This window comes from Apodemus sylvaticus, chromosome 1 (genome assembly GCF_947179515.1).
Source record: "Apodemus sylvaticus chromosome 1, mApoSyl1.1, whole genome shotgun sequence".
NCBI classification, from domain to species: Eukaryota; Metazoa; Chordata; class Mammalia; order Rodentia; family Muridae; genus Apodemus; species Apodemus sylvaticus.
The window spans coordinates 103,206,140-103,229,903 of record NC_067472.1 but is presented as its reverse complement, the minus strand read 5'-3'; the positions used below and the strand labels follow the sequence as shown (position 1 = coordinate 103,229,903).

The 23,764-nt window shown below is 42.0% G+C and overlaps 2 protein-coding genes across 2 annotated transcripts; one reads left to right on the top strand and one right to left on the bottom strand.

Moving 5' to 3' along the window:
* LOC127681249 (olfactory receptor 51G2-like) lies at window positions 1-974 on the top strand. The gene has a single exon (XM_052177309.1). It carries the CDS (start codon window positions 1-3, stop codon window positions 949-951), a length of 951 nt encoding a protein of 316 aa, XP_052033269.1. The 3' UTR covers window positions 952-974.
* An 8,920-nt stretch (window positions 975-9,894) lies between these two features.
* Window positions 9,895-10,842, bottom strand: LOC127681240 (olfactory receptor 52P1-like). The gene has a single exon (XM_052177297.1). It carries the CDS (start codon window positions 10,840-10,842, stop codon window positions 9,895-9,897), a length of 948 nt encoding a protein of 315 aa, XP_052033257.1.
* Window positions 10,843-23,764: the final 12,922 nt, after the last annotated feature.

The window sequence follows — 23,764 nt, the reverse complement described above, 5'->3', positions numbered from 1 at the left end:
ATGTTCTGCAATACCAGCACTCCTGCTCACTCTACCTTTCTCCTCACTGGCTTTCCAGGCCTGGAAGCCTCCCACCACTGGGTTTCCATTCCCATCAACCTCGTCTGTGTGGTTTCCATCCTGGGCAACAGCGTCATCCTCTTCCTGATCCGCACAGATCCAGCCTTACATGAACCCATGTACATCTTCTTGTCCATGCTGGCAGCCTCTGACCTGGGCCTCTGTGCCTCCACCTTCCCCACCATGGTGCGGCTCTTCTGGCTGGGTACTCGGGAGCTGCCCTTTGATTTCTGTGCAGCACAGATGTTTTTCATCCATGCCTTCACCTATGTGGAATCTGGTGTGCTACTGGCCATGGCCTTTGACCGCTTCATTGCCATCCGGGATCCTCTGCACTATGCCACAATCCTTCCTCATTCAGCAGTGGCCAAAGTCGGGGCTGCTGTTCTGGTGAGGGCCATCCTGCTCAACCTCCCCGGACCCATCCTTCTACGGCGTCTGATCTTTCCTCACATCAGTACCCTCTCCCACTGCTACTGTCTGCACTGCGACCTCGTGGGACTGGCTTGCTCGGACACCCGGATCAACAGCCTGGTTGGCCTGGTTTCCATCCTCCTCTCCCTGGGCCTAGACTCCTCCCTCATCATGCTGTCCTATGCTCTGATCCTACGGACTGTGCTGGGCATTGCATCACCCGGGGAACGGCTCAAGGCACTCAACACGTGTGTCTCACACCTCTGCATCGTTCTCATCTTTTATTTGCCCAAGTTGGGGCTGTCTGTACTGCACCGAGTGGAGAAACACAGCTACCCAGCTCTGGCAGTGCTCATGGCTAACCTGCACTTCTTGGTGCCACCCTTCATGAACCCTGTGGTCTACTGCATCAAGTCGAAGCAGATCCGCCAGGGCTTCTTAAGGCGTTTCCAGCAGAAGAGGGTTGATATTTCCTAAGACAGAAGGATCCAGGAATATATGACCTCAGTGGACCACCATGAATCTGGGGAAGGGTGAGGTGTAGAGGATGAGTCAACCTTTGAGGTCTTTGAATGCTTTGTTGTAACAGTTGAGCTCTTTGTGGGATCCCCCTGACCTCTATAATTACAGACTTCAGACACTAAGCATGTTGGAGTACCGCAGTGACAATCTTTGCCGTGTTTTATTATTAAACCAGAGGTGAACTACCCTAGACTCATACATGCTGCAACAGCTTATCCAGGCTGCTCATCTTAGACAGACTGTTAGTACCAATCTGTTCTAGTGTCATTTCTGTTACCATAATAAAATACCCAGATAAAAAGCAACACAGGGGAGGAAAGTCTGTATTTGGTTTACAGATAATTTGTTCTTGAATGGAGGTCAACGCAGGAACTTGAATATCATATCTGTAGTCAAGAGAAGGGAGGAAAAACACACAGATTCTAACCTGCTTGTACTCAGCCAGTTCCTTCCACTCTTATACAGCCCAGGATCTCTTGCCTAGGGAATGGTGCCACCCAGTGTGGACTGGGTCATTTAACAAACAATACCACCCTCTATAGACATGCACACAAACCAATTTGATCTAGGAAATACCTCAACGGAGACTCCCTTCTCAGATGATTCTAGGTTGTGTCAAATAGACAGTTAAAACTAAATGCATGTCTATACAGGTATCTCTCTTTCATAGATTCCTTTTTGAATTTCCTTTTGAATGCATAAACTCAAGAAAGAACTGAGGTAAGCTGTGTTTATTTGCCTTCCCCAGAATTTTGTACTAACTGGCTCCCATAAACAGTTATGAAATGCCAATAGCTCCTTAGCTAGGGGTGGGATTTTCTGCCCACCTGCCATCTCCATAGTGAGATTTTATCCGGCCTAAACCTGCTGAGATTTTGTGCACACCTCCTCAGTTGCTATCAGTCCGCATGGGACTACCCTGCTGTGTCTGGGAAACATTGTTTTCATATGGCCCCCTACAGCCTCTGCGATGAACTCAGACACCCACAACTTGTCAAGGAGCAGAGAGTCAGAGACTCAGTAAGCTCAGCCTTAAATGGGACATCTACCTCACACCCTCTCCAATCACAGACTGGGGTCCTTGCAGAAGACATGATGGAAATATTGTAAGAGCCACTTTTTCTTTCTGATTCTTAGACTTTTTTTTTTTTCTCACTTAGGACTTTTTTTTTTTTAATTAGATATTTTCTTTATTTACATTTCAAATGTTATCCCCTTTCCTGGATTTCCCTCTGAAAACCCCCATCCCATCCTGCTCTCCCTGCTTACCAACCCACCCAATCCTGCTTCCCTGTCCTGGCATTCCCCTACACTGGGGCATTGAACCTTCTCAGGACCAAGGGCCTCTCCTCCCTTAAATGTACAACAAGGCCATTCTCTGCTACATATGCAGATGGAGCCACGGGTCCCTGTACAACCAAAGAGAATCATTTTTTAAGGTCATGGCCTCTGGTAGGCCATGTCAAGAACATTCTAGTGAATGGCTGCATACCCACAAGTATATGAGGGTCAAATTGAACTTGATTATTTTTTATATGAGGATACAAAGTTGAGAAAGTAAGAATCTGGTATGACTTAATCTCCTATGTCCCCTGGACCCCATATATCTGAGGTAGTGGCCTTGCCTAGCTGTCTGCCAACAGCTTCCTCACACCAAGAGCAGATGTCTAATTTAATTATCCTTCCCCCAAGCTCTCCAAATCCCAAGAGACCTCCTGTAGCTTTGGGAGAAGATCCAAGAGCTGCCTAATTCCCCATCACTTTACCATACAGTTAAACTTAAGTAGAATGTTGATGTGTGCTTTAGATGTATTTATAAAGATGGCATTTAAACCTTGCCTAGCACAGGAGGCTTGAACTGCTATTTCCTTTTTATGGAGGAAGAAAATTGCTACAACCCAGAGTTAGGAGTTGGGGGGAGGAGAGACTTGATATCTCATTGTTTTTATACTGTCATTCCTCTAAGCACTTTATTGACTGAACCATTTTCCTGGCCCCTACGCCCCTGTTTCTAAATGTTAGTGGGCTCTTCATGTAAGGCCCTGTTTATATTGACCCTCCTGTATTTCTTCACATCTTTTGTGGCATTGTCCTTGACTGTTGTCCTTGTTTAGAGGTAGAACTTTATATTGAGAAAAATTTTATGTTTTTCAACTTATTCTACATTTTGTTGTTGTATAAAGACTCAACATGTTATTGAATGGGTACAAATTTTCCCCAGGTGAAGATTTTTCATGTCATCAGGTATCTGAATACCTAGAATTAAGGGGTTAGAGCCATGTTCAAAGCATGTGTGAAGGATAAGTCTGCATTTAATGGTACTTTTTCCAGACTTTGCTTTTAAGAAAGCATTGTGTCTAGGTAGACTAAATTTCTGTTTCTCCCAAACTGCCAACCTTGTCAGGTGTCACTTGGAAAGATGTTACAAGCTTAGTTTTTGTCTCCCATACTTCCTCCTTCATTTCCTCCTCCTCTTCCTTTATTTATTGTGATGGATTCTCATTATATTGTCCATGTTGTCTCCAAATTAATCTTTCTGCCTCTGCATCTTAAATTCTGGAATTACAATGTATGCCACCATGCCTGGCTTTAAGGCTCAGTTTTAATCTCTGAAACTCAGTTTTTTAAAATTAGATATATTCTTTATTTAAATTTCAAATGATTTCCCCTTTCCTGTCTTCCCCCCCCAAAGTCCCATAAGCCATCTCCCTTCCCCCTGTTCCCCAATCAACTCTCTTCTGCATCCCTGTACTGGTATTCCCCTCTACTGCAGCATCGAGCCTTTCCAGGACCAGGGGCCTCTCCTCCCTTTGATGTCCAACAAGGCCATTCTCTGCTGCCTATGTGTCTGGAGCCATGGGTAACACCATGTGTACTATCTGGTTGATGTTTTTGTCCCTGGGAGCTCTGGGAGTACTGGGTGGCTCATATTGTTGTTCCTCCTATGGCTCTCTGCTCCTTGGGTCCTTTCTCTAGCTCCCCCACTGGGGACCCTGTGCTCAGCTCAATGGCTGCCTGAGAGTGTCCCCCTCTGTATTTGTCATTCATTAGCAGAGCCTCCCAGGCGATAGCTGTATCCAGCTCCATTCAGCAAGTACTTGTGGGCATCAATAATAATGTCTGGGTTTTGTAACTGTATGTGGGATGGATCACTCACTAGATGGGATAGTCTCTAGATGGTCTTTTCCTCAGTCTCTGCTCTACACTTTGTCTCTGTATCTCCTTCTGTGGGTATTTTGTTCCCCCCTCTAGGAAGGACTTAATTCTTCATAGAGTTAGAAAGAGCAATTTTCAAATTTATCTTGAATAACAAAAAACCCAGGATAGCTAAAACTATTCTCAACAGTAAAAGAACTTCTGGGGGATTCAGTATCCCAGACATCAAGCAGTACTTCAGAGCAACAGTGTTAAAAGCTGCATGGTATTGGCACAGTGACAACCAGGTAGATCAATGGAATAGAATTGAAGACCCAGAAATGAGCCCACACACCTATTAACAATTGATCTTTCACAAAGGAGCTAAAACCTTCCAGTGGAAAAAAGATAGCTTTTTCAACAAATGGTGCTGACTCAACTGGCAGCTAGCTTGCAGAAGAATGCAAATTGATCCATTCTTATCTCCTTGAATGAAGCTCAAGTCCAAGTGGATCAAGGACCTCCATGTAACACCAGACACACTGAAACTAATAGAAAAGAAACTGGGGAAGACCCTTGAGCACATGGGTACAGAGGAAAAGTTCCTGAACAGAACACCAATAGCTTATGCTCTAAGATCAAGAATTGACAAATGGGACCTCATAAAATTACAAAGTTTCTGTAAGGCAAAGGACACTGGCAATAGGACAAAACAGCAACCAACAAATTGGGAGAAGATCTTTACCAATCCTACATATAACAGAGGGCTAATATCCAATATATACAAAGAACTCAAGAAGTTAGACTACAGAGAACCAAATAACTCTATTAAAAATGTGGTACAGAGTTGAAAAATTTTCACCTGAGGAATATTGAATGAAATGAATATGTTCAACATATGGCTAAAGAAATGTTCAACATCCTTAGCCATCGGGGAAATGCAAATCAAAACAACCCTGAGATTCCACCTCACACCAGTCAGAATGGCTAAGATAAAAAACTCAGGAGATAGCAGGTGCTGGTGAGGATGTGGAGAAAGAGGAACACTCCTCCACTGCTGGTGGGATTGCAAGCTGATACAACCACTCTGGAAATCAGTCTGGCAGTTCCTCATTAATTTGAGCATGACACTCCTGGAGGACCCTGCTATACCTCTCCTGGGCATATATCCAGAGGATTCCCTAGCATGCAATGAGGACACATTCTCCACTATGTTGATAGCAGCCTTATTTATAATAGCCAGAAGCTGGAAAGAACCCAGATGTCACTCAATGGAGGAATGGATACAGAAAATGTGGTATATTTACACAATGGAATACTACTCAGCAATTAAAAGCAATGAACTCATGATATTCTTAGGCAAATGTATGAAACTGGAAAATATCATCCTGAGTGAGGTAATCCAATCACAAAAGAACACACATGGCATGCACTCACTGATAAGTGGATATTAGCCCAGAAGCTTGGAATACCCAAGACACAATTCACATATCAAATGATGCCCAAGAAGGAGGAGAGTGTGTTGCTAAAGTCTACCACTGTTTCTGTGTGGCGTGTGATGTGTGCTTTGAGCTTTAGTAAAATTTCTTTTATGAATTTGACTACCCTTACATTTGGAGCATCGATGTTTAGAATTGAGAGTTTATCTTGGTAAAAATTTCCTTTGGCCAGTATAAAGTGTACTTCCTTATCTCTTTTGGTAACTTTTGAATGAAAGTTGATTTTATTTGATATTAGAATGGCTGATTCAGCTTGTTTCTTGGGACTATTTACTTGGAAAATTGTTTTCCAACCTTTTACTCTGAGGTAGTGTCTTTCTTTGTCACTGAGGTGAGTTTCCTGTACACAGCAAAATGCTGGGTCCTGTTTACATATACAGTCTGTTAGTCTATGTCTTTTTATTGGGGAGTTGATTCCATTGATGTTAAGAGATATTAAGGAAAAGTGACAGTTAATTCCTGCTATTATTGTTGTTTGAAGTGGAATGTTTTTTTGTGGCTATCTTCTTTTGGGTTTGTTGAAGGATTACTTCTTTGCTTTTTCTAGGTGTAGTTTCTCTCCTTGTGTTGGTGTTTTCCATCTATTATCCTTTGTAGCACTGGGTTTGTGGAAACATATTGTGTAAATTTGGTTTTGTCATAGAATATCTCGGTTTCTTCATCTATGGTAACTGAGAGTTTTGCTGGGTATAGTAGCCTGGGCTAACATTTTTCTTCTCTTAGGGTCTGTATGACATATGCCCAGGATTTTCTAGCTTTCATAGTCTCTGGTGAGAAGTCTGGTGTAATTTGGAGAGGTCTGCCTTTATATGTTACTTGAACTTTTTCCCTTACTGCTTTTAATATTTCTTTGTTTAATGCGTTTGGTATTTTGATTATTATGTGACTGGAGGAATTTCTGGTCTGGTCAGTTTATTTGAAGTTCTGTAGGCGTCTTGTGTGTTCATGGGCATCTCTTTCTTTAGGTTAGGGAAGTTTTTCTTCTATAATTTTGTTGAAGATATTTACTGGCCCTTTAAGTTGGGACTCTTCACTCTCTTCTATACCTATTATCCTTAGGTTTGATCTTGATCTTCTCATTGTGTCCCAAATTTCCTGGTTTTTTTTTTTTTTTTTTTTTTTTTTTTTTTTTTTTTTGATTAGGAGCTTTTTTGCATTTTGAATTTTCTTTGACTGTTGTGTCAATATTTCCTATGGCATCATCTGAGATTCTTTCTTCTATCTCTTGTATTCTGTTGTTGATGCTTGTGTCTATGACTCTTGATTTCTTTCCTAGGTTTTCTAATTCCAGGGTTGTCTTTCTTTGTGATTTCTTTATTTTTTTCTATTTCCATTTTTAGATCCTGGATAGTTTTGTTCATTTTCTTTGTCTGTTTGATTGTGTTTTCCTGTAATTCTTCAAGGGATTTTTGTGTTTTCTATTTAAAGACTTCTACCTGTTTACCTGTGTTCTCCTGTATTTCTTTATGGGAGTTACTTTTGTCCTTCTTAAAAAAAATTTTTTTTTTTTTTGGTTTTTCTAGACAGGGTTTCTCTGTGTAGCCCTGGCTGTCCTGGAACTCACTCTGTAGACCAGGCTGGCCTCGAACTCAGAAATCTGCCTGCCTCTGCCTCCTGAGTGCTGAGATTAAAGGCGTGTGCTACCACTGCCTGGCATTTTTGTTCTTAAAGTCCTCTATCATCATCATGAGAAGTGATTTTAGATCCAAATCTTGCTTTTCCGGTGTGATGGTGTATCCAGGACTTGCTATGTTGGGAGTATTGGGTTCTGATGATGCCAAGTACCCTTGCTTTCTGTTGCTTATGTTCTTATGCTTGCCTCCCACCATCTGGTTATCTCTAGTGCTACCTGCCCTCATTATATCTGACTGGACCCTGTCCTTCCTATGATCCTGGTTGTGTGAATCCTCAGAACTCCTCAGAGTGCAGCTATCTCTGTGATCCTGTGATCCTGTGATCCTGTGATCCTGTGATCCTGTGATCCTGGGTGTGTTAGAGCACCTGGGAGTGGAGCTTCCTCTGAGTGTTGTAGGACTGGCTGCAGAGTTTACTCTCAAGGTCTGTTCAGGGCACTGACCCAGACCCTGTACTTTTTAGTCTTGTAAGAAATGCCATCTTTTTTTTTTTTATGACAGAAAAGAATAGTTTCTCATTGTCTGGGAATCATAGAATTACATGCTAATCAGGTGCCTTGCAAGAGGCATTTACTGTTCTCTTCAAGATCATGTTAATTCCTCTAGACTGCTGGTCTGCTTTTATTTTAAGAAGGTGGAAGAGTGAGTTAAGATGAAGAGATGAAAAGAAACAAAAGTAGTTTTCATTAAAGACAACAATGAATATAAAGAAAAAATCAAGTAATATATATTTGATTTTTAAAACAGTAACTGTATGGGTATACTTCCCTTCCCCAAAACATGAGACAAAAGAATGAGGTACATGTACTCTATATCAGAAATAAAAGATTTAACAAATCATACAAAACTCTATGGACAAAAGTAAGCTATGAACAATTTTATAGCTATATTGACAGATTATTTTAGAGAAAATTTGTGTTCAATTGAAATATAGTGAAAATGGAAAATCTGATTTAAGCTAGTTTCATTAAACTCCAGATATATAGAAGAAGCAGAGAATCAAGGAGGAAACTAGAGGGAAAGGGCAGGGACAATGCATGCCTACTGGGGGCAAATATGATCTAATTATATTATATATATTATTAAAGTTTCTCAATATAAATATGACTGTTTAAATTCACTATGACATTCAATAGCTTATTATTTCACACAAATACTATACACTAATTAGAAACCCCTAATACTGTACCAATGTAGAAAGCAGATTTTGACACACCACATATTAAACTCGACTATAAATAGGAAAAATGAGAAAAGTCACACTGGAACTATTTTTTGAAACATTTTGTTAACATTGAATACTTTATAGACAAAGAATTTAGAGAAGAGGGTAGATGAGATGGCTCAGCTTATTTATAATCAAACCTGATGACCTGAGTTTGATCTCAAGAGTCCCCATGCTGGACAGAGAACTGACTCCTGCAATATGTCCTCTGACCTCCTTACTTGTGCTTTAACTGATGTGATAAAGTTCAGTGCAACTATATTTGACAGAGGGAGAATTCCTAAGAAAATTTGCAGGAGCAGCTGGATATCTACAAGTGAAAAACAGACCTCGAATTCTACTTTATGCCATAATAGCTGTTATTTGTGTTGGGCCATACACCTTAAATTAAAAAGTAAGTCTATGAAATGAATAACAAGCCACGAATGAAATGATTTGTAGCTCACCATAACTAGCATTTTAAGTAAAAGATGTTAAGAAAACAAAATGCATCATAAAACTAGACAAACATTTTCAGGGTGTATACTGGACAGATAACTTGGATCCAGAGCAAAACGACAGTACAGAAATTACTAAACAAGAAAGTCTAAATATGAACACAAGACTGAAGAGTTTCATAAAAGGAATATCCATGAATTGTAAACATGAGAGAGGTTGCTTAACATTATTAGTTATAAAGATGCAAAGCAACTTTGCAATGAATTCCTTCTAAGTTATACTCACTGGAGTACTTAAAATGAAAAAAAAAAAGAATAACACTATCAAAGATGAGCAGATGGGGGAACGACTGGGAACTCTTTGACATCATTGATGAGATTGTAACATGGTACAACTGTTTCGAACAAGGCCATTCAGCAGGTTTGGTTAAACATACACCTACCTTCAGTCCAAGCAATTGCACTTGTAGGTTAAGAAATATAGCAGCTTTCATTTCTAATAGCCAAGAGTGGAAAAATAATCCAGGTGTCTAAGATCAGATGGTTAAACTGTGGTGCATTTGCAAGATGCAATATTTGTCAGCAATAGGAAGGAGTTAGTTGGTATGCATAGCAGCCCGACAGTGGGAAATATTTTCCTTATCACGTTAGTAGCCATATTTTTCTCCTTTAATCAACATCCTTTGGGAGATAGGAGAAATATTAGACTGCAACATTTCTATGGATCCCACTATCAATTTGTATAGCTGTATCTCCCTTTAGGTAAATGTTCCTGAGCATTGAGACCCCTGTCTCCATCACATGTAGCAAACAGATGATACCTTCTCTGACAGGTGATAGATCTCCACATTAAAGTAAGGACACTACTGAGTGTGGGTTTCCACCCTCTAGCCATGTTGGCATTCATGTAAACATTGCTCAAAGGCTGGAGAAAACCAGCATAGGGTCCGCGGGGTGAGCTTGCAGCACTATGATTGGGCAGGACCCTTCTTGAGTAGTCGAAGTGCTCCATCTCGGATCTGCTTGGTTTTCATCCCATAGATGATGGGGTTGAGCATGGGTGGCACGACCAGGTAGAGGTCAGCCAGAAGGATGTGGACGTGCCTGGGCACATGCTGACCAAAACGCTGGGTATAGAATGAGAAGAGCCCTGGTGTGTAGAAGAGAAGGATGACACCCAGGTGGGAGCCACAAGTGCCAAAGGTCTTTGCCCTGGCCTCTTTGGAGGAGAGGCCCAACACAGCCCGGAGGATGAGTGCATAGGATATGGCAATACAAATGGAGTCAGTTCCTACCACTAGTGTGGCTGCTGTGATGCCATATATATTGTTTGGTTGTGTGCCCCCACAAGCCAGCTTCACCACAGCCATGTGCTCACAGTAGGAGTGTGCTACCACACGGCCACAGTAGCTCAGCCTCGCCAGTAGGCAAGTAAGTGGGGTCATGAGCCCCAGGCCACGGAACAGAGCAGCAGCCCCTAACTTGCTCACAGACTCTGCGGACAGCAATGACCCATAGTGCAGTGGGCGGCAGATGGCCAAGTAGCGATCAAAGGCCATTGATAGCAGGATGCCAGATTCTACAGCTGAGAAGCCATGGATGAAGAACATCTGAGCAGCACAGGCCCCAAAGGCAATCTCAGCTGCATTTGCCCAAAAGAGCGCGAGGAGCTTGGGGACAGTGGAGGTGCAGAGGATCAGGTCAATAGTGGACAGCATGCACAGGAACAGGTACATGGGCTGGTGCAGTGAAGGCTCAGAGCGCACCACCAGCAGAACTGCCATGTTGCCAAGAACTGCCAGGGCATACATGGAGCAGAAAGGAAATGCAATCCAAAAGTGGGATGCCTCCAGGCCGGGAATCCCCATGAGCAGGAAGGAGCTTGGGTTCTGATGGCTGTGGTTTGTGTGTTGCATGGTCAGGTTGAAGAAGAGTGTGTATGGAAGATCTAAGTTCTGAGCTCTGTGAAGCCTTAAAGAGATGGGGCAGCTGAGATCATCTGTATGCTGTAGCTTAATGGCAGCTGATACATTTGAGTTAAACTCCACAAAAGAGTATCTGGGATGTTAAGATTGTAAGGCCCTGGGAAATATACAAAGCAGGAGATGGGTTAGTATCACCAAGGTCCAAAGGAACACTTTTCAGTTCTATGTGATTTAATAATGTCTTTGCTGTGGGACAGGGTGAAGGGCATGGCTCTAGAACCACTTCCACGGTGAAGTAAGAACTAGAGGTGTTTACATAGTAGTTCTCTCTGTCTATAAACCTCGTGTAAGTTTCTAGTATTATTTTCTTCAGATTTATCTGCCACATGATATACCGGTGATGTTTAGAATACAGGGTCAGTTGGATTGGATAGGAGCCACAGATGTGAAGATTAACATTGAGGAGAAGCAAATGGAGTATAAGGACATCTTGCCCGAAACCACTGAACCCATAGCAACTCATACATAAGCACTTGTCTGGACCAGGAATATCAAAACACAGGTAAAGGGTTGAGTCTCTTGTAGACTTTGATGCATAGAAGACTTCCTGGCTTAAGATCCTGGATTTGCTTCAGGTGTGCTATACAGACAGCTTGTTGGCAGAATCAGTGAGATGACGCAGGATTGGTAGTGTTAGGTATCAGGCTGAATTAGCCATAATAGATGCTTTGATTAGGCCATTGAGAGATAATAATTTGCAAATACATTCTCTGATAAAAGTAAAAGTATGTGAAAGAACAGGAAGTGAATTTTAATTTTCAACAACACACAATACCTAAAGCAAGCAGAGTTAAATTAGGTCCAAAGACAATGATGAGCTTTGACACATCCTCACTCCATACTTTCTGCCTCCCCGATCTTCCTCCACCTACATGTCTTCCCATTTTTCTTATATACTAACCAGTAGTATTTGAGAATTTAAGGGCGTTGGGAGACCAAGTAAAAGATGTGGGAAGAGGACAGTGTGGGGAGGGATGCTGATGAAAAAGAAACAAAGATCAGAATCAAAACAAGTGGTCACATGGGGAGAAGTTCTCAGGATGTGATGGGGCACAACTGTGTCCTGTTGCTAATGAAACAGAGAGTGGAACCAGGAAGATCATCTGGATGTACCACAGTTGTGTCCCCAACCTAAAGATGAAGCATTCCATGCAACTGCTAGCATCAGCTACCTGAACCCAGGGACCCATTGAAACTATCTTGATGAAAGGTAGGAGAGGAAGTTGAGAGCTTTCTTGTACTGTTATAGCAGAATGTCTCTTTTCCATCCTGGTACTAACTGTAGCTGTCACCCTGGAATAAGTTATCTTGTCCTTTTCTTTTTCATTATCCCTATTTAATTATTTTCTGTATAATTTTCTGTCATAGTTCCATCATCTATTCTGGAACCAATAATCTCCACAGGGAATTTCAGGCAAGTGCTGACTGCATGTTTCAGGGGCAGAGGAAACCAGAGTGTGTGGGACCTTGTGAAATGGCATGAGCACGCTGCTTAAGTTTGTGATTTTGTGCGTCCATATAGACACGAACAGACTAATGGGCAATTCATCAGATCAGGTTATAGGCAAGCCTATAGGGCAGCTTTAAATTAGTGATTGATGGGGACAGTCTAGTTCATTCTAAGTAAGTTGTGCTATCTCTGAACTGGTTGTCCTGGCTTCTATAAGAAAGCAGGTTGAGCAAGTCATGAAGAACAAGCCAGTAAGCGACGCTCCTTCATGGCCTCTGCATCAGCTCCTGCCTCCAGTTTCTTGCCCTGTTTGTGTTTCTGTTTTGACTTTCTTTGATGAGGAACAGTGAGAAGGAAGTGTAATCCAAATAACCCCTCCCATGCAGGAAATAAAAAAGACTCACGGGTAAGAATGCATTCAGAAGATTCAGACTCACATATTTATGTGACACTTTCTACGGCTGCCCATCTCTCAGATATTTCTCTGACAAAGAGAGAACAGAAGGCTAAATAACCTAGGTATGAAGTAAACAGACCCATTTCTTTTCTTCCCTTTTCCCCTTAGGCAATTACTCATCACATCAGATTTACTTTTCTCTTGAATGTTCATTCAAAGAACTTCACCCACCCTTCATGGATCTACACATATCAATGTCTTTATGTCCCCTGCCCCCATTAGCTGCATTTACACAGGGAGGAAGTGAGGTTGGAAGTGCACGCACTGAGTATACTGTGCTTAGATTCCAGGAAAGACTTCAAGGCTGAAGTATAGATCACGATCTTCTCATTTCTCAGCTGTCACTAATATTTGAGTTAGAATCCAAAAACATCCAGGATGGGAAGATTGTAGGCAGTAATGCAAGGCTAAAAAGTTAGACTACTGTCATCAGCATTCTCTCTTGTTGTCTGATTAAGGACTTCCAGCCTGTGGGCTGAACTGCATGCTTGTTGAGCCCATTCACGGTGATGGTGGTACTGGTTGCTCTTTAGCTGACTTTTTTATACCTTCCCCCTCCCCCATTCATCTGCATCTTGCAGTCAACCAACATATCCTAGCCTCTTTCAAATAACTTTCTCAGAGTATCAAGTAGTCTTCCATCCATTTGCTTTGTTTGACTCATTTTAGCATTTTCTAGAAGACAGGGCTTACCTAGAGCACATAAGAATAGGTGTCCAAGCATCAGGAACAGAGCTGTGCTTTGAGTAAAGGAGCAGTTCACCCCTCTTGAGCACCTGAAAGCCACTTGCAGCATTTACCACTCCTTTATGGAAGACCAAGATCAGTGCAAATCAAATCCTGGCTCAGAAACTCACCAGCTGCACAGATTTAGTGATCTCTTCTAAGCTCTGCTAACCTGCTTCCCTATGACCTGGAGAGGCTGATTCATACTTCACTGGTGGCTGTGTTGATTGGCAGTAGAGGCTGTTATCCAAAGAGTAAGGGATATCTAAATGAGAAAGGACCCTAGTGGCACTTGGGTCTGAGGTCAGCTTGTAGTATGTATAATGTAGGGGCATGGGCAAGTCTACAGCCAGCCAGACTTACCAGGTCTTGAAAGGGGGTGATAGTGGAGTTCCAGGTCCTGTAGGACTTCGACTATTGGAAACATAAGAGCACCGGCATTTATCCTGTCATTAGGGCCCCAAGTTCCAGTGGAAACTCCTTGGGGATAAAGACACTAAAAAGGCCTCTGGGATACTGGAAAGAGGCATTAAACTGAAACTTTGAAATTTAGACCTTGTTGGAGGAAGGAAGAATGCATGAATCCATCTTCTGCTGTAACATAGTACCATAGGGTAAATTATAAATAGTAAAAATTTAAGATTTTAAAGGCTGGAAAGTGTAAGATCCAGGGCATCCATCTGGTGAGAGCCTCGTTACTGGTTTACTATTTATTTATTTACAAATGAAACTGTCACATGATCTATCAATTCCATGACTGGGTGTACACCCAAAGAAAATGAAATCAGTATGTTGAAGAGATATCTGAACTTCCAGTGTTCACTCACAACTAGCAGCAGAGACTTCAGTGTCTAGCAATAGATGATTAGACGAGGAAGATTGGCAGATACACATTATTAAATGCTATTTAACCTTAACAAAACAAAATGCTGTCATTTGCCATGATACAAATGAATGAGGAAATAGGTGACATAAGACAGACACAGAAATAAATTCCACTTGTCTTTGTAATACAAAAACATTACCATAGACCCACAGGGTGAGAAAGGAGAGAGGTAGATCAAAGGACACACAAATTGAAGTTTGTTACAGGCCGAAGCCTGCTGCGGGATAACCAGGATTCTTTGGTCCAGGAAGATACAAGTTTGGCAGGAATGACAAACTAACATGACCATAGAGGTGGTTTGAAATCTGAATGTATTTTTCGGGTATCTCCCAAAGTCCAGTCAAGTTAATATCTCAAATTAAGCATCACATACATCTGTAAAAGGCTAGGTTTTCTCAGGCAATATAGGGTGTTTACCCAAAGTCCAGAGTGCATGAAGTTAAACAGTTTCATCATCCCTATAGGCCCAGTCTGATAAACTAACTAACTCCTCCTCCGAGTGTCTCTCAGTCTAAATTGAGTCTTCTTGAGTATTAAGTATAAACTGTGTCCTGAATCACACCTAGATAAGCTAAGAAAGTTGTTTTGCTCAAGGACTCCCTGGGTGGGGCCTGTAACACAAAAGGCAGTTCCTCATAAACTTCCCTTGCTATTCAGGTGGGCCAGAGTAGAGATAGTCTGTCTGCATAATAAGCAAAATCAAGAGTTAAAGGTGGAACTGGATTAACTTGTCAGCTGATGTCTCTGACAGAAAGTCTGGCCTCTGGAATGGGGGAAAGTAGCTATGAACTAGGTACAACTCAACTACAACTCAACAACTCAAATGTAAATTCTTACTACCTGGCCCAACAGCCACTAGTATTGAAAGGTTCTTCAGATGTAAATCTCCTTAATCTGGGCCTATTGTTTCAGAATCCACCTGCCCTGAAAGGAATGACTAAGAAAAAACAAGGAAGAACTCTGTGATTTAGAGTTCCTGAAATGCTTTTTCTACCTTAATAACAAATGTTTGGAGCAAAGTGAAGCAGAATATTTTGGCTACAAGATGGATTCTTGGTTATACTATGTCATGGCCATTAGGAATAAGGAGAGTTTTTAGAATTGCCAAGTGAGATTTTCAGCTTCTGATTATATAGAGAGTTTCACTTTTCCCAGGAGACATTTCTCACCTCTGCCTGTAAAATATCATCTTTACAGGTTTCACTGGGCAACCGTGGCAAAGTTAATCAAGGGATAGGTTTAAGAGAAATTTGTATTATATTCTGTATAATGCTCTCATCTTAGTTAACAACAATTAACAATTTTTTTCCTCAATGCTGGTCATCCAATTTAGTTCTTGCATGTTTTAGGCAAGCAATCTTCTCCTTTAATGTGGGATTTTATACATGCTAAGGTAGCTTTGTATATACATTCTACAAAGTACCTATATTTGAGACAATATGCCATACACAATAAATGTATACAATTTTATTTAAAAATAAAAAATGAAAGGTGGTTTGGGAAAGGCTGGATTGTTAGGTAGAAAAAGTCAGAAGTGCAACTGTGGAACCATGAGAGGTTGGTTAAGTGTGGGATCTTGACATGAGTGAGGAAGGCTTGTAGGTCCATGAGGTGTACTGTTACAGATGAGAGGAGCAGAAGATATGGAGGCCTCCAGAATTCATTTCACAAATTTGAAAGTCACATTCAGGCTAGTTGCTAAAGTGGAGTGACAGAGAAGATGGAAATCATGAATTTTGAGATCTGGCTATGGTCACTGTGATGAAGGCTATAGTAATCCATGGTGAGGGAGTGACACTATTATTGGGAAGTATGGCCTAGCTGGAGGATGCGTGTCTCTGGGAGTAAGACTTTGGGGTTTCAGAAGCCCTATCCAGGCACAGTGGCTCTCTGTCTTTCTGATGTCTGCCAATTAAGATGTAGATCTCTCAGCTACCTCTTCAGTACCATGTCTACTTGGATGCCACCAGGTTTCCAACCATGATGATAATGGACTAAACCTCTGACCTGTAAGCCAGCCCCAATGAAATGATTTCCTTTATAAGAGTTGCCATGGTCGTGACATCTCTCTTAATAGCAATAAAACCCTAAGACAGAAGTTTATACCAGGAGTGGGGTATTGTTGTTATAGGCCTGACCATACTTTTGTTTGGAGGAATATGGAGCACTTCAGGAGTTTGGGACACTTTAAGCTGGACTTAACAGGTCATATTAGCAGGAACATGTATGACAATGGTCCTGAGGGTGGGTTGAACTGTGGGAGCTCAAGAGGTTTCAGAGAAGAATAATATTAGCAAGTGACCTAGAGATTGTGCTTATGATATTTTGGTGAAAAAAATGTAAACAATTTCTGTCCTTGTCCAAAAGATCTGCCCAAGGCTAAACTTGAAGAATTATGGATTAACAGCTATGGCAGGGGAGATTTCAAAACAACCTGCCTGTGTGGCTATTAGTGGATAGTTTTATGCAGATCTATAATGAAAAGCCATAAACTTAGCAAGGAAAAAGAGAAAGCATACAATACAGTTTTTGGAGAAAAGGAACACCAGGAAGTATAAGCAGAACAAGGAAAAGCCTAATGCTAATTGTAATACAAGGAGCGGTGACCTCAGAGCAAGACCCCAGTCAACCAAGCTCCCAAGTTATGAAAAGGAGTTAAAGAAAAATGTAGAGCAGGGCATGGTGGCAGATGCTTTTAATCCCAGCACTTTGGAGGTGGAGTCAGGAAGATCTCAGTTCAAGACCAGCCTGGTTTACAGATGGAGATCCAGGACAGCCAAGCTTAGACAGTGAAGGAACCCATCAAAACCACAGTGCTGGTGAAAGTGCATTTGAACAAAGGGCCATGTTCCAGCCCCAGAAAGTAGCAGAACTTGGCAGTTTGGGCCATGTGGTTCTGGCTTTAGAGTCAAGGATACAAGAAAAGGGTTATGGAATTTTCTTCAGAAACTAATGAAAGCCACTGGGGCCAGGCATGTGGCAGGGGTGTCTCTGCATGGATGACTAGAGAGGCCACTGTATGAAACTGTGAAAGTGAAGCCTGGCTTGCCTTGGAGACCCCAAGAGTTGGAGATGCCAGAGTAATGAATGAGATACCTATTGAGGAATGCTACTAACATGGAGCTGAAATAGCCCAAAAGAGAGAAGTAGGTTACAGTCAACAAAGCAGAAAGAAATTGGAGATCTGAAGAGCCCATGATGTCAGAGATGGAGAGGTAGAGTTTGGAATTTGCTCAACTGACTTTTGGTCATGTTTTTGTTCAGTACTTTTCCCCTTTTCTCTTTTGGAGCAAGTATCTATATCTATATCTATATCTATATCTATATCTATATCTATATCTATATCTATATCTATATCTATATCTACATCTACATCTACATCTACATCTACACCTACACCTACACCTACACCTACACCTACACCTACACCTACACCTACACCTACACCTACACCTACACCTACACCTTTATCTATCTCTATCTCTATCTCTATCTCTATCTCTATATCATCATCTATCTCTCTTTATAACATCTATATCTATCTCTATATCATCTATCTCTATATCATCTATCTCTATCTCTATATTTATATCTATATCATCTATATGTATACCTGTACCTCTATCTATCTATCTATCTATCTATCTATCTATCTATCTATCTATCCTTTGCCATTATATCATTATATGTTGGAAGTTGTTGGAAGAATGTGATCTTCTTTTTAATTTTGATTTTATAGGGGATTATAGTTAAGAGATCACCATTAGTCTCAGAAGAAACTTTAGACTTTTAAACAGGGTTGAGACTAATAGATTATGGAGACTATTGGAAGTGGATTGAATATTTTGTATTATGTTATGGCTACAAGCCTATGGGGCTAGGGAGTGAAATGTTATGGTTTGAATAAAAACGACCCCCATAGGCTCATAGGGAGTGACATTATTGGGAGTTGTGGCCTTGTCAGAGGAAGTGGGTTACCCGGGTTTCAGAAGCCCAAGCCAGGCAGAGTGGTTCTCTCTCCTGCTACTTGCCGATCCAGATGTAGAACTCCCAGCTGTTTCTCCAGCACCATGTGCATCTGTGTGTTGCCATGCTTCCTATCATGACAAGAGTGGGCTAAACCTCTGACCTGTAAGTCAGCCCCAAATAATGTTTTCTTTACTAAGAATTGCCTTAGTCATGGTGTCTCTTCACAGCAATAGAACACAAACTAAGACAAAGAAGTTGAACAAGAGTCTGTCACACTGTGACCTAAGCCCTGAAAGATCTACTTTAGGTTCTAAATGAGGGAGAGAGTATAACAGAGGAGAGAGAAACACTCAAAGCCATTATTAATTGAATGATGCAATGATGGCTTGGACCAAAATAACAAGAGTGGGAGCAAGAAAAAGAGTTGATATTTAGAGTAGAATTAGAAGGTAGATAGAATTGTTGGTAGACTAGTTGAAGGTGGAGTTACGAGAACATGATAGGCTTTCATGAAGTCTCCATGGTGACTAGCAATACTTTAGTGCCATAGGAAACAGAGAGAGAAGTTTACAGGATGAAAGCACAGAGTACCAGAGCTCTGGGTAAGGCGTTTAAGCTTGGATATGGACACTAGGCACCCAAACAGAGATGTAGGGAATGAATGCCATGCAGTTATTCCTTGGTATCCATGGGAAACTGGTTTCAGGATGCCTCCTTATACTTCAGTTCACAGATGTTCAAGTTCCTTGTATGACATGGTACAGCATTCATGTGTAACCCATACACATCTTCTTGTAAACTTTAAATCACCTCTTGATTTCTTACAACATCTAATGCATTGTGATTACTCTGTCAATATGTTCTACTGTATTGTTTTTAACATATTTTAATTGGTTATTTTATTATTTGCATTTCAAATGTTATCCCTCTTCCCAGTTTCCTCTCTGCAAACCCCCTATCCTCTCATCCTCCCCTCTGCTTCTATGAGGGAGCTCCCTCACCAATTTACTCACTCCTGATTCATTGCCCGAGCATTCTTATACACTGAGGCATCTAGCCTCCATAGGACCAAGGGTCTTGCCTTTCACTGATGTCAGATAAGGCCATCCTCTGCTACATAAGCAACTGGAGCCATGGGTCCCTCCATGTGTACTCTTTGTTGGTGGTGTCCCTGGGAGCTCTGGGGAGTCTGGTTGGTTGATTCTGTTGTTCTTCCTATGGGGCTGTGCACTCCTTCAGCTCCTTAAGGTCTTCCCCTAACTCTTCCATTGGGGTCCCCATGCTCAGTCCGATGGTTGGCTACGAGCACCTACATCTATATTGGTCAGGCTCTGGCAGAGTCTCTCAGGGGACAGTCATACCAGGCTGTTCTGCTATATTGTTAAGGTAAAACACACAAATACAACTACAAAGGTCCTAAGCTATTTGCCAATTTGCCATTTGGCAGAGATGTATTAGTTGAAGATATATTAGTATTAGTTGAAGGTTTACATGTGGGAGTCAAAGAATAGATGAAAAAAAGGCCACAGAAATGATAAAATCTAAGGTGATGAGAAGGCACTGCAAGGCAGGAGAGAGAACCAGCTAGCAGTGGGTACTAACGAGGTAGAAGGATGCCCTGTAGAGGGCTCAGGGAACGCTCAGCTGCCCAGTGCTGCCACAGCATTTAATAAGATGTAGCTTAAGAACTGACTATGGACATATCTGGCAGGGGAAGACTAAATATACACATAGGAGCATCAAGTATGGACCCACACAAAATCAACTGAATGCATCATGGATCTGAATACAAAATGTAAAATTATAAAATTATTAGAAGTAAGAGGAAAAAGCTTCATGACTTTAGATTTGGCAATCATTTCTTAAATGTTGGCGACAAAAGAAAAACATGCAAATCATACTTTGAGTTATCCTAACTCTCCCAGGATGCCAAACCTTCCCAACGCACAAGAAAAGACCCTTGCCTTTCTGGATTCATCGACACAATTTTATAATTGACTTACAGACTTAAACAACTCTTCTTTTGAGATTTTATTTATTTGAATTTTTAAGTAAATTTATTTACATGTTTATTTGTGTGCCATATGCACACAGTTACCTAGAGAGGAGAGAAAAGAACACTGGATTCCCTGGGACTGGAGTTACAGATGATTGTTAGCTACAATGTGGCTGCTGGGAGCTGAATGAAGGTGGTTCCTTTACAAGAACAGCTGGTACTTTGAAACACCAAGCCATTTCTCCACCCTCTGAATTACTTTATATATCATCAGTTTAAGTTGTACTGCTTTTATAGGGAACCTTACCAAGATACTAAAAGGTTAAGTGTGTAGCATGCTGGAGTGTTCTCATAAGCACAATTCTGTCTTAGGGTCAAATCCTTTTTAGCCTTAGAACTCTCAAGGAGACCTTGAAAGGACTTAGTAGGCCATCCACTTTCCCTCTGGAGGGTCGTGAGAAAGAAAGATTTGGAGTCCCAGTGGGCAGAGTCAGAAAGTAAAGATTAGGACAAATCCAGAAAAATTTTGATTACACTGAAAAAAAAAAGTTCAAAGAACAGTTAGGAGAGTGAATAGCGAAACTATAGACTGGGTGAAAGTATGTGTCCAGCATACATTAGTAGACTTTTTATTACAAGAAAGACATAAAAATCTTCCAAGTCAGAAATGCCGACTCATGCTTCTCATCCCAGCACCTAAGAGGCTGAGGCAGGAGGATTGCTACACGATTAAGGTAATCCTGGGCTATATAGTAAGTTTGAGGTCATCCTGAGAGACAGATTGAGATCCTATCTCATATAAAACAAACAGACAAACAATAACACCCAATCAGATATATTTCAATAAAACTCTCCCAAATAAGCCAATTACAACAACAACAACAACAACAATAACAACTAACAATAAGGACAAAGGCAGGTTTTTGAATAGGCATGTTTTCCCAGGGGATAATATAAAGTGCTAATAACCACTTGAAAAGTTGCCCAACATCACTAATCATAAAGATTCCACCCTACATCCATTAGACTGGCTGCTCAAAACTCAGAAAATAATGTCGATGAAGATGTGAAAAAATTGGAACTCCATGTGTGCTGGTGGAAATGATGGACCCAGCCTGGCTAACTTCTGCCTTCATCTCCATAGTCTGTCTTCTGAGCCTTACTCAGATCTTAATGTGATCCTTGTGCAGAAGTCCTGCCTCAGGGCAATGTGGTCTGGAGACAACACAGAATACACAAGAGAGGTGTATTCTTATTGCTGAGGGTGGAAGTTAGTGCACCTTCAGGGAGTGCATGTCAGCAGGACACAATCTTGATTGTGCAAGGGGGTACAGAGGCTCATTTGAACCCCAACCTCTCTTCTTAGGACCATGGCACAGTCACAGACTCTAAGACCAGTCCTGGATGTGTTTCTGTGTTAATGCTTTGATAATACCAAAGATTAATGATTATTGAATATTAATAACATAGTTTGTTATTCTATAAAGATTTCATTGGATATGCCCTTGAGTCCTATAAGGTGGAAAGGACTGGGCACTGAGATCACAAGAATGAAACAACCTAAGGAATGAAGAGATGAAATGCCTTGCTGAGCTTACAAGCTAGGACTCAAACCCAGGTCTCCTGTTTCCCACCTCAAATTACTGCCCAGTGGAGAAAACAAACATGCCACAACCAAAAACCAACCAACCAACCAACCAACCAACCAACCAACCAACCAACCAACCAACCTCAAGGTAGGAATCAAATAAAACAGTCAAAGATAATTTTCCTCTTATGAACAAACAACCCTCCCTCCCTTCCTCAACTGCAGGAGCAGGCACTGGTGCCAGGCTTTTGTGTATTCTGAAGAGGCTGTAGATCTGGGCAGGCACCAAGGGAGGGTGGAGAGAGGCACACTCATTACCTCATTGCAATCAGGCCAGCCACTGCCTCCAGGGAGAAGCAAGACCGAACATGACAGCCACCAAGTGGTCAGAGTGTGGGGTTGGTAGGAAGCTGAAGGCAAAGTCTAGAAAGCCCTGAGTCACCCCAGAGAGGACTCTGTGCCTATCATGAAGTCTGTTTAGCATGTTCCTCAGAGACAGGGTCCACTGTTCACTCTTTCTTTTGGGAAAAGGGAAGCTGACTGAGGATATATCAGGGCTTTTCTGTACATCTCCTCTTGTGGAGAGAGGAGTGTGACATTGTTTTCCCATGACCCCCAGGAAGTGAGTGGAGCTTCGCGCTGAGGGTGAGAGCCTGCTGGGCCTGAGGCAGTAGACACAGACTGGCCGGAAGGGGGACTTGTACTGGGACTAGCTAGCCTCTAGGGGTGGGGTTGGGGCTTGGGCAGTTTATCTAGGGGCCAGAACAGAGGAAGAAAAGAGGCCAGGGCACCCAAAGGCTGAGGGACAGTGCCACGGAGTGACAGAACTTAGCCTCACTCCTCTTTGCTTCTCAGATCCAAACAGACAGCTTCCTCCTGCCTCGGGCACTACCTCACCTCCCTGTCACTCATCCCAGAGCAGTCTGGCTACTAGGACATCTTTACCTTCTTAAGCTTTATCTTCTGTGGCTTCCAGACCCTCCATCATGCCTTTATTAGAAGAAGCCCCTGCCTGCCTCCCAGGCATGTGCCCATTTTAGGGTGCTTTTTAGAGTCTACCACCAGAAACCTCTGGCTTAGTAGCCCAGCCATGCCTGTAATTTCTCTCCTTTTGTCACTGTTGCTTTCCTTCCTCTTTACATTCTGTCCCTGTCCCTCTCATAGCTGCTGCCATCTGGGTTATTAAAGGGTTCAGTCACAAGTGCCCATGTCTTCAGAGTGTGGTCCTACAGTCACAGCCCTGGAATACTGTAGGAAGAATCTAAAGATGTGGAAATGAGGCTTAGATCTGAAGCTTGCCCCAGTCATGATGGTATAGTTCTCCAAATGCATCATCCTAAGGTTTTCTCTAGGCAAAGGCAGAATGAATGAGGCAGACAACCGTGCTGTCTTACGGTTCTCAGCTATGGTTCTGGGGGAGACAAATAAACCTCACAGGCTTCCTTTGGCTCATTGCTGATATCCTTGGTGAGGAGGCAGGAAATGAACACAGCTGTCCTAGTGACATTTTAAGACTGGAACAAATCACTCAAGTGTTTTAAACAGGAGGAGACTGGCAAAGACTGAATGGAACTGGAGGTACGTTTTCTTCGAAGCTCAAAGGAGCGAAGGTTAATGGCTTCTTGGTATATTAGAGACAATAGGCATGACTTGAGACTGAGCTGTGAGAGAGAAGAGACAGGAGGGCCAGTGGCAGTCATGCGGAGTATATAGGAAGGCATCAGGAGTGTAGAAGGGAGACAAGTCATCCAGGAAGAGCAGAGGCCTGCCTGGAACAGAAG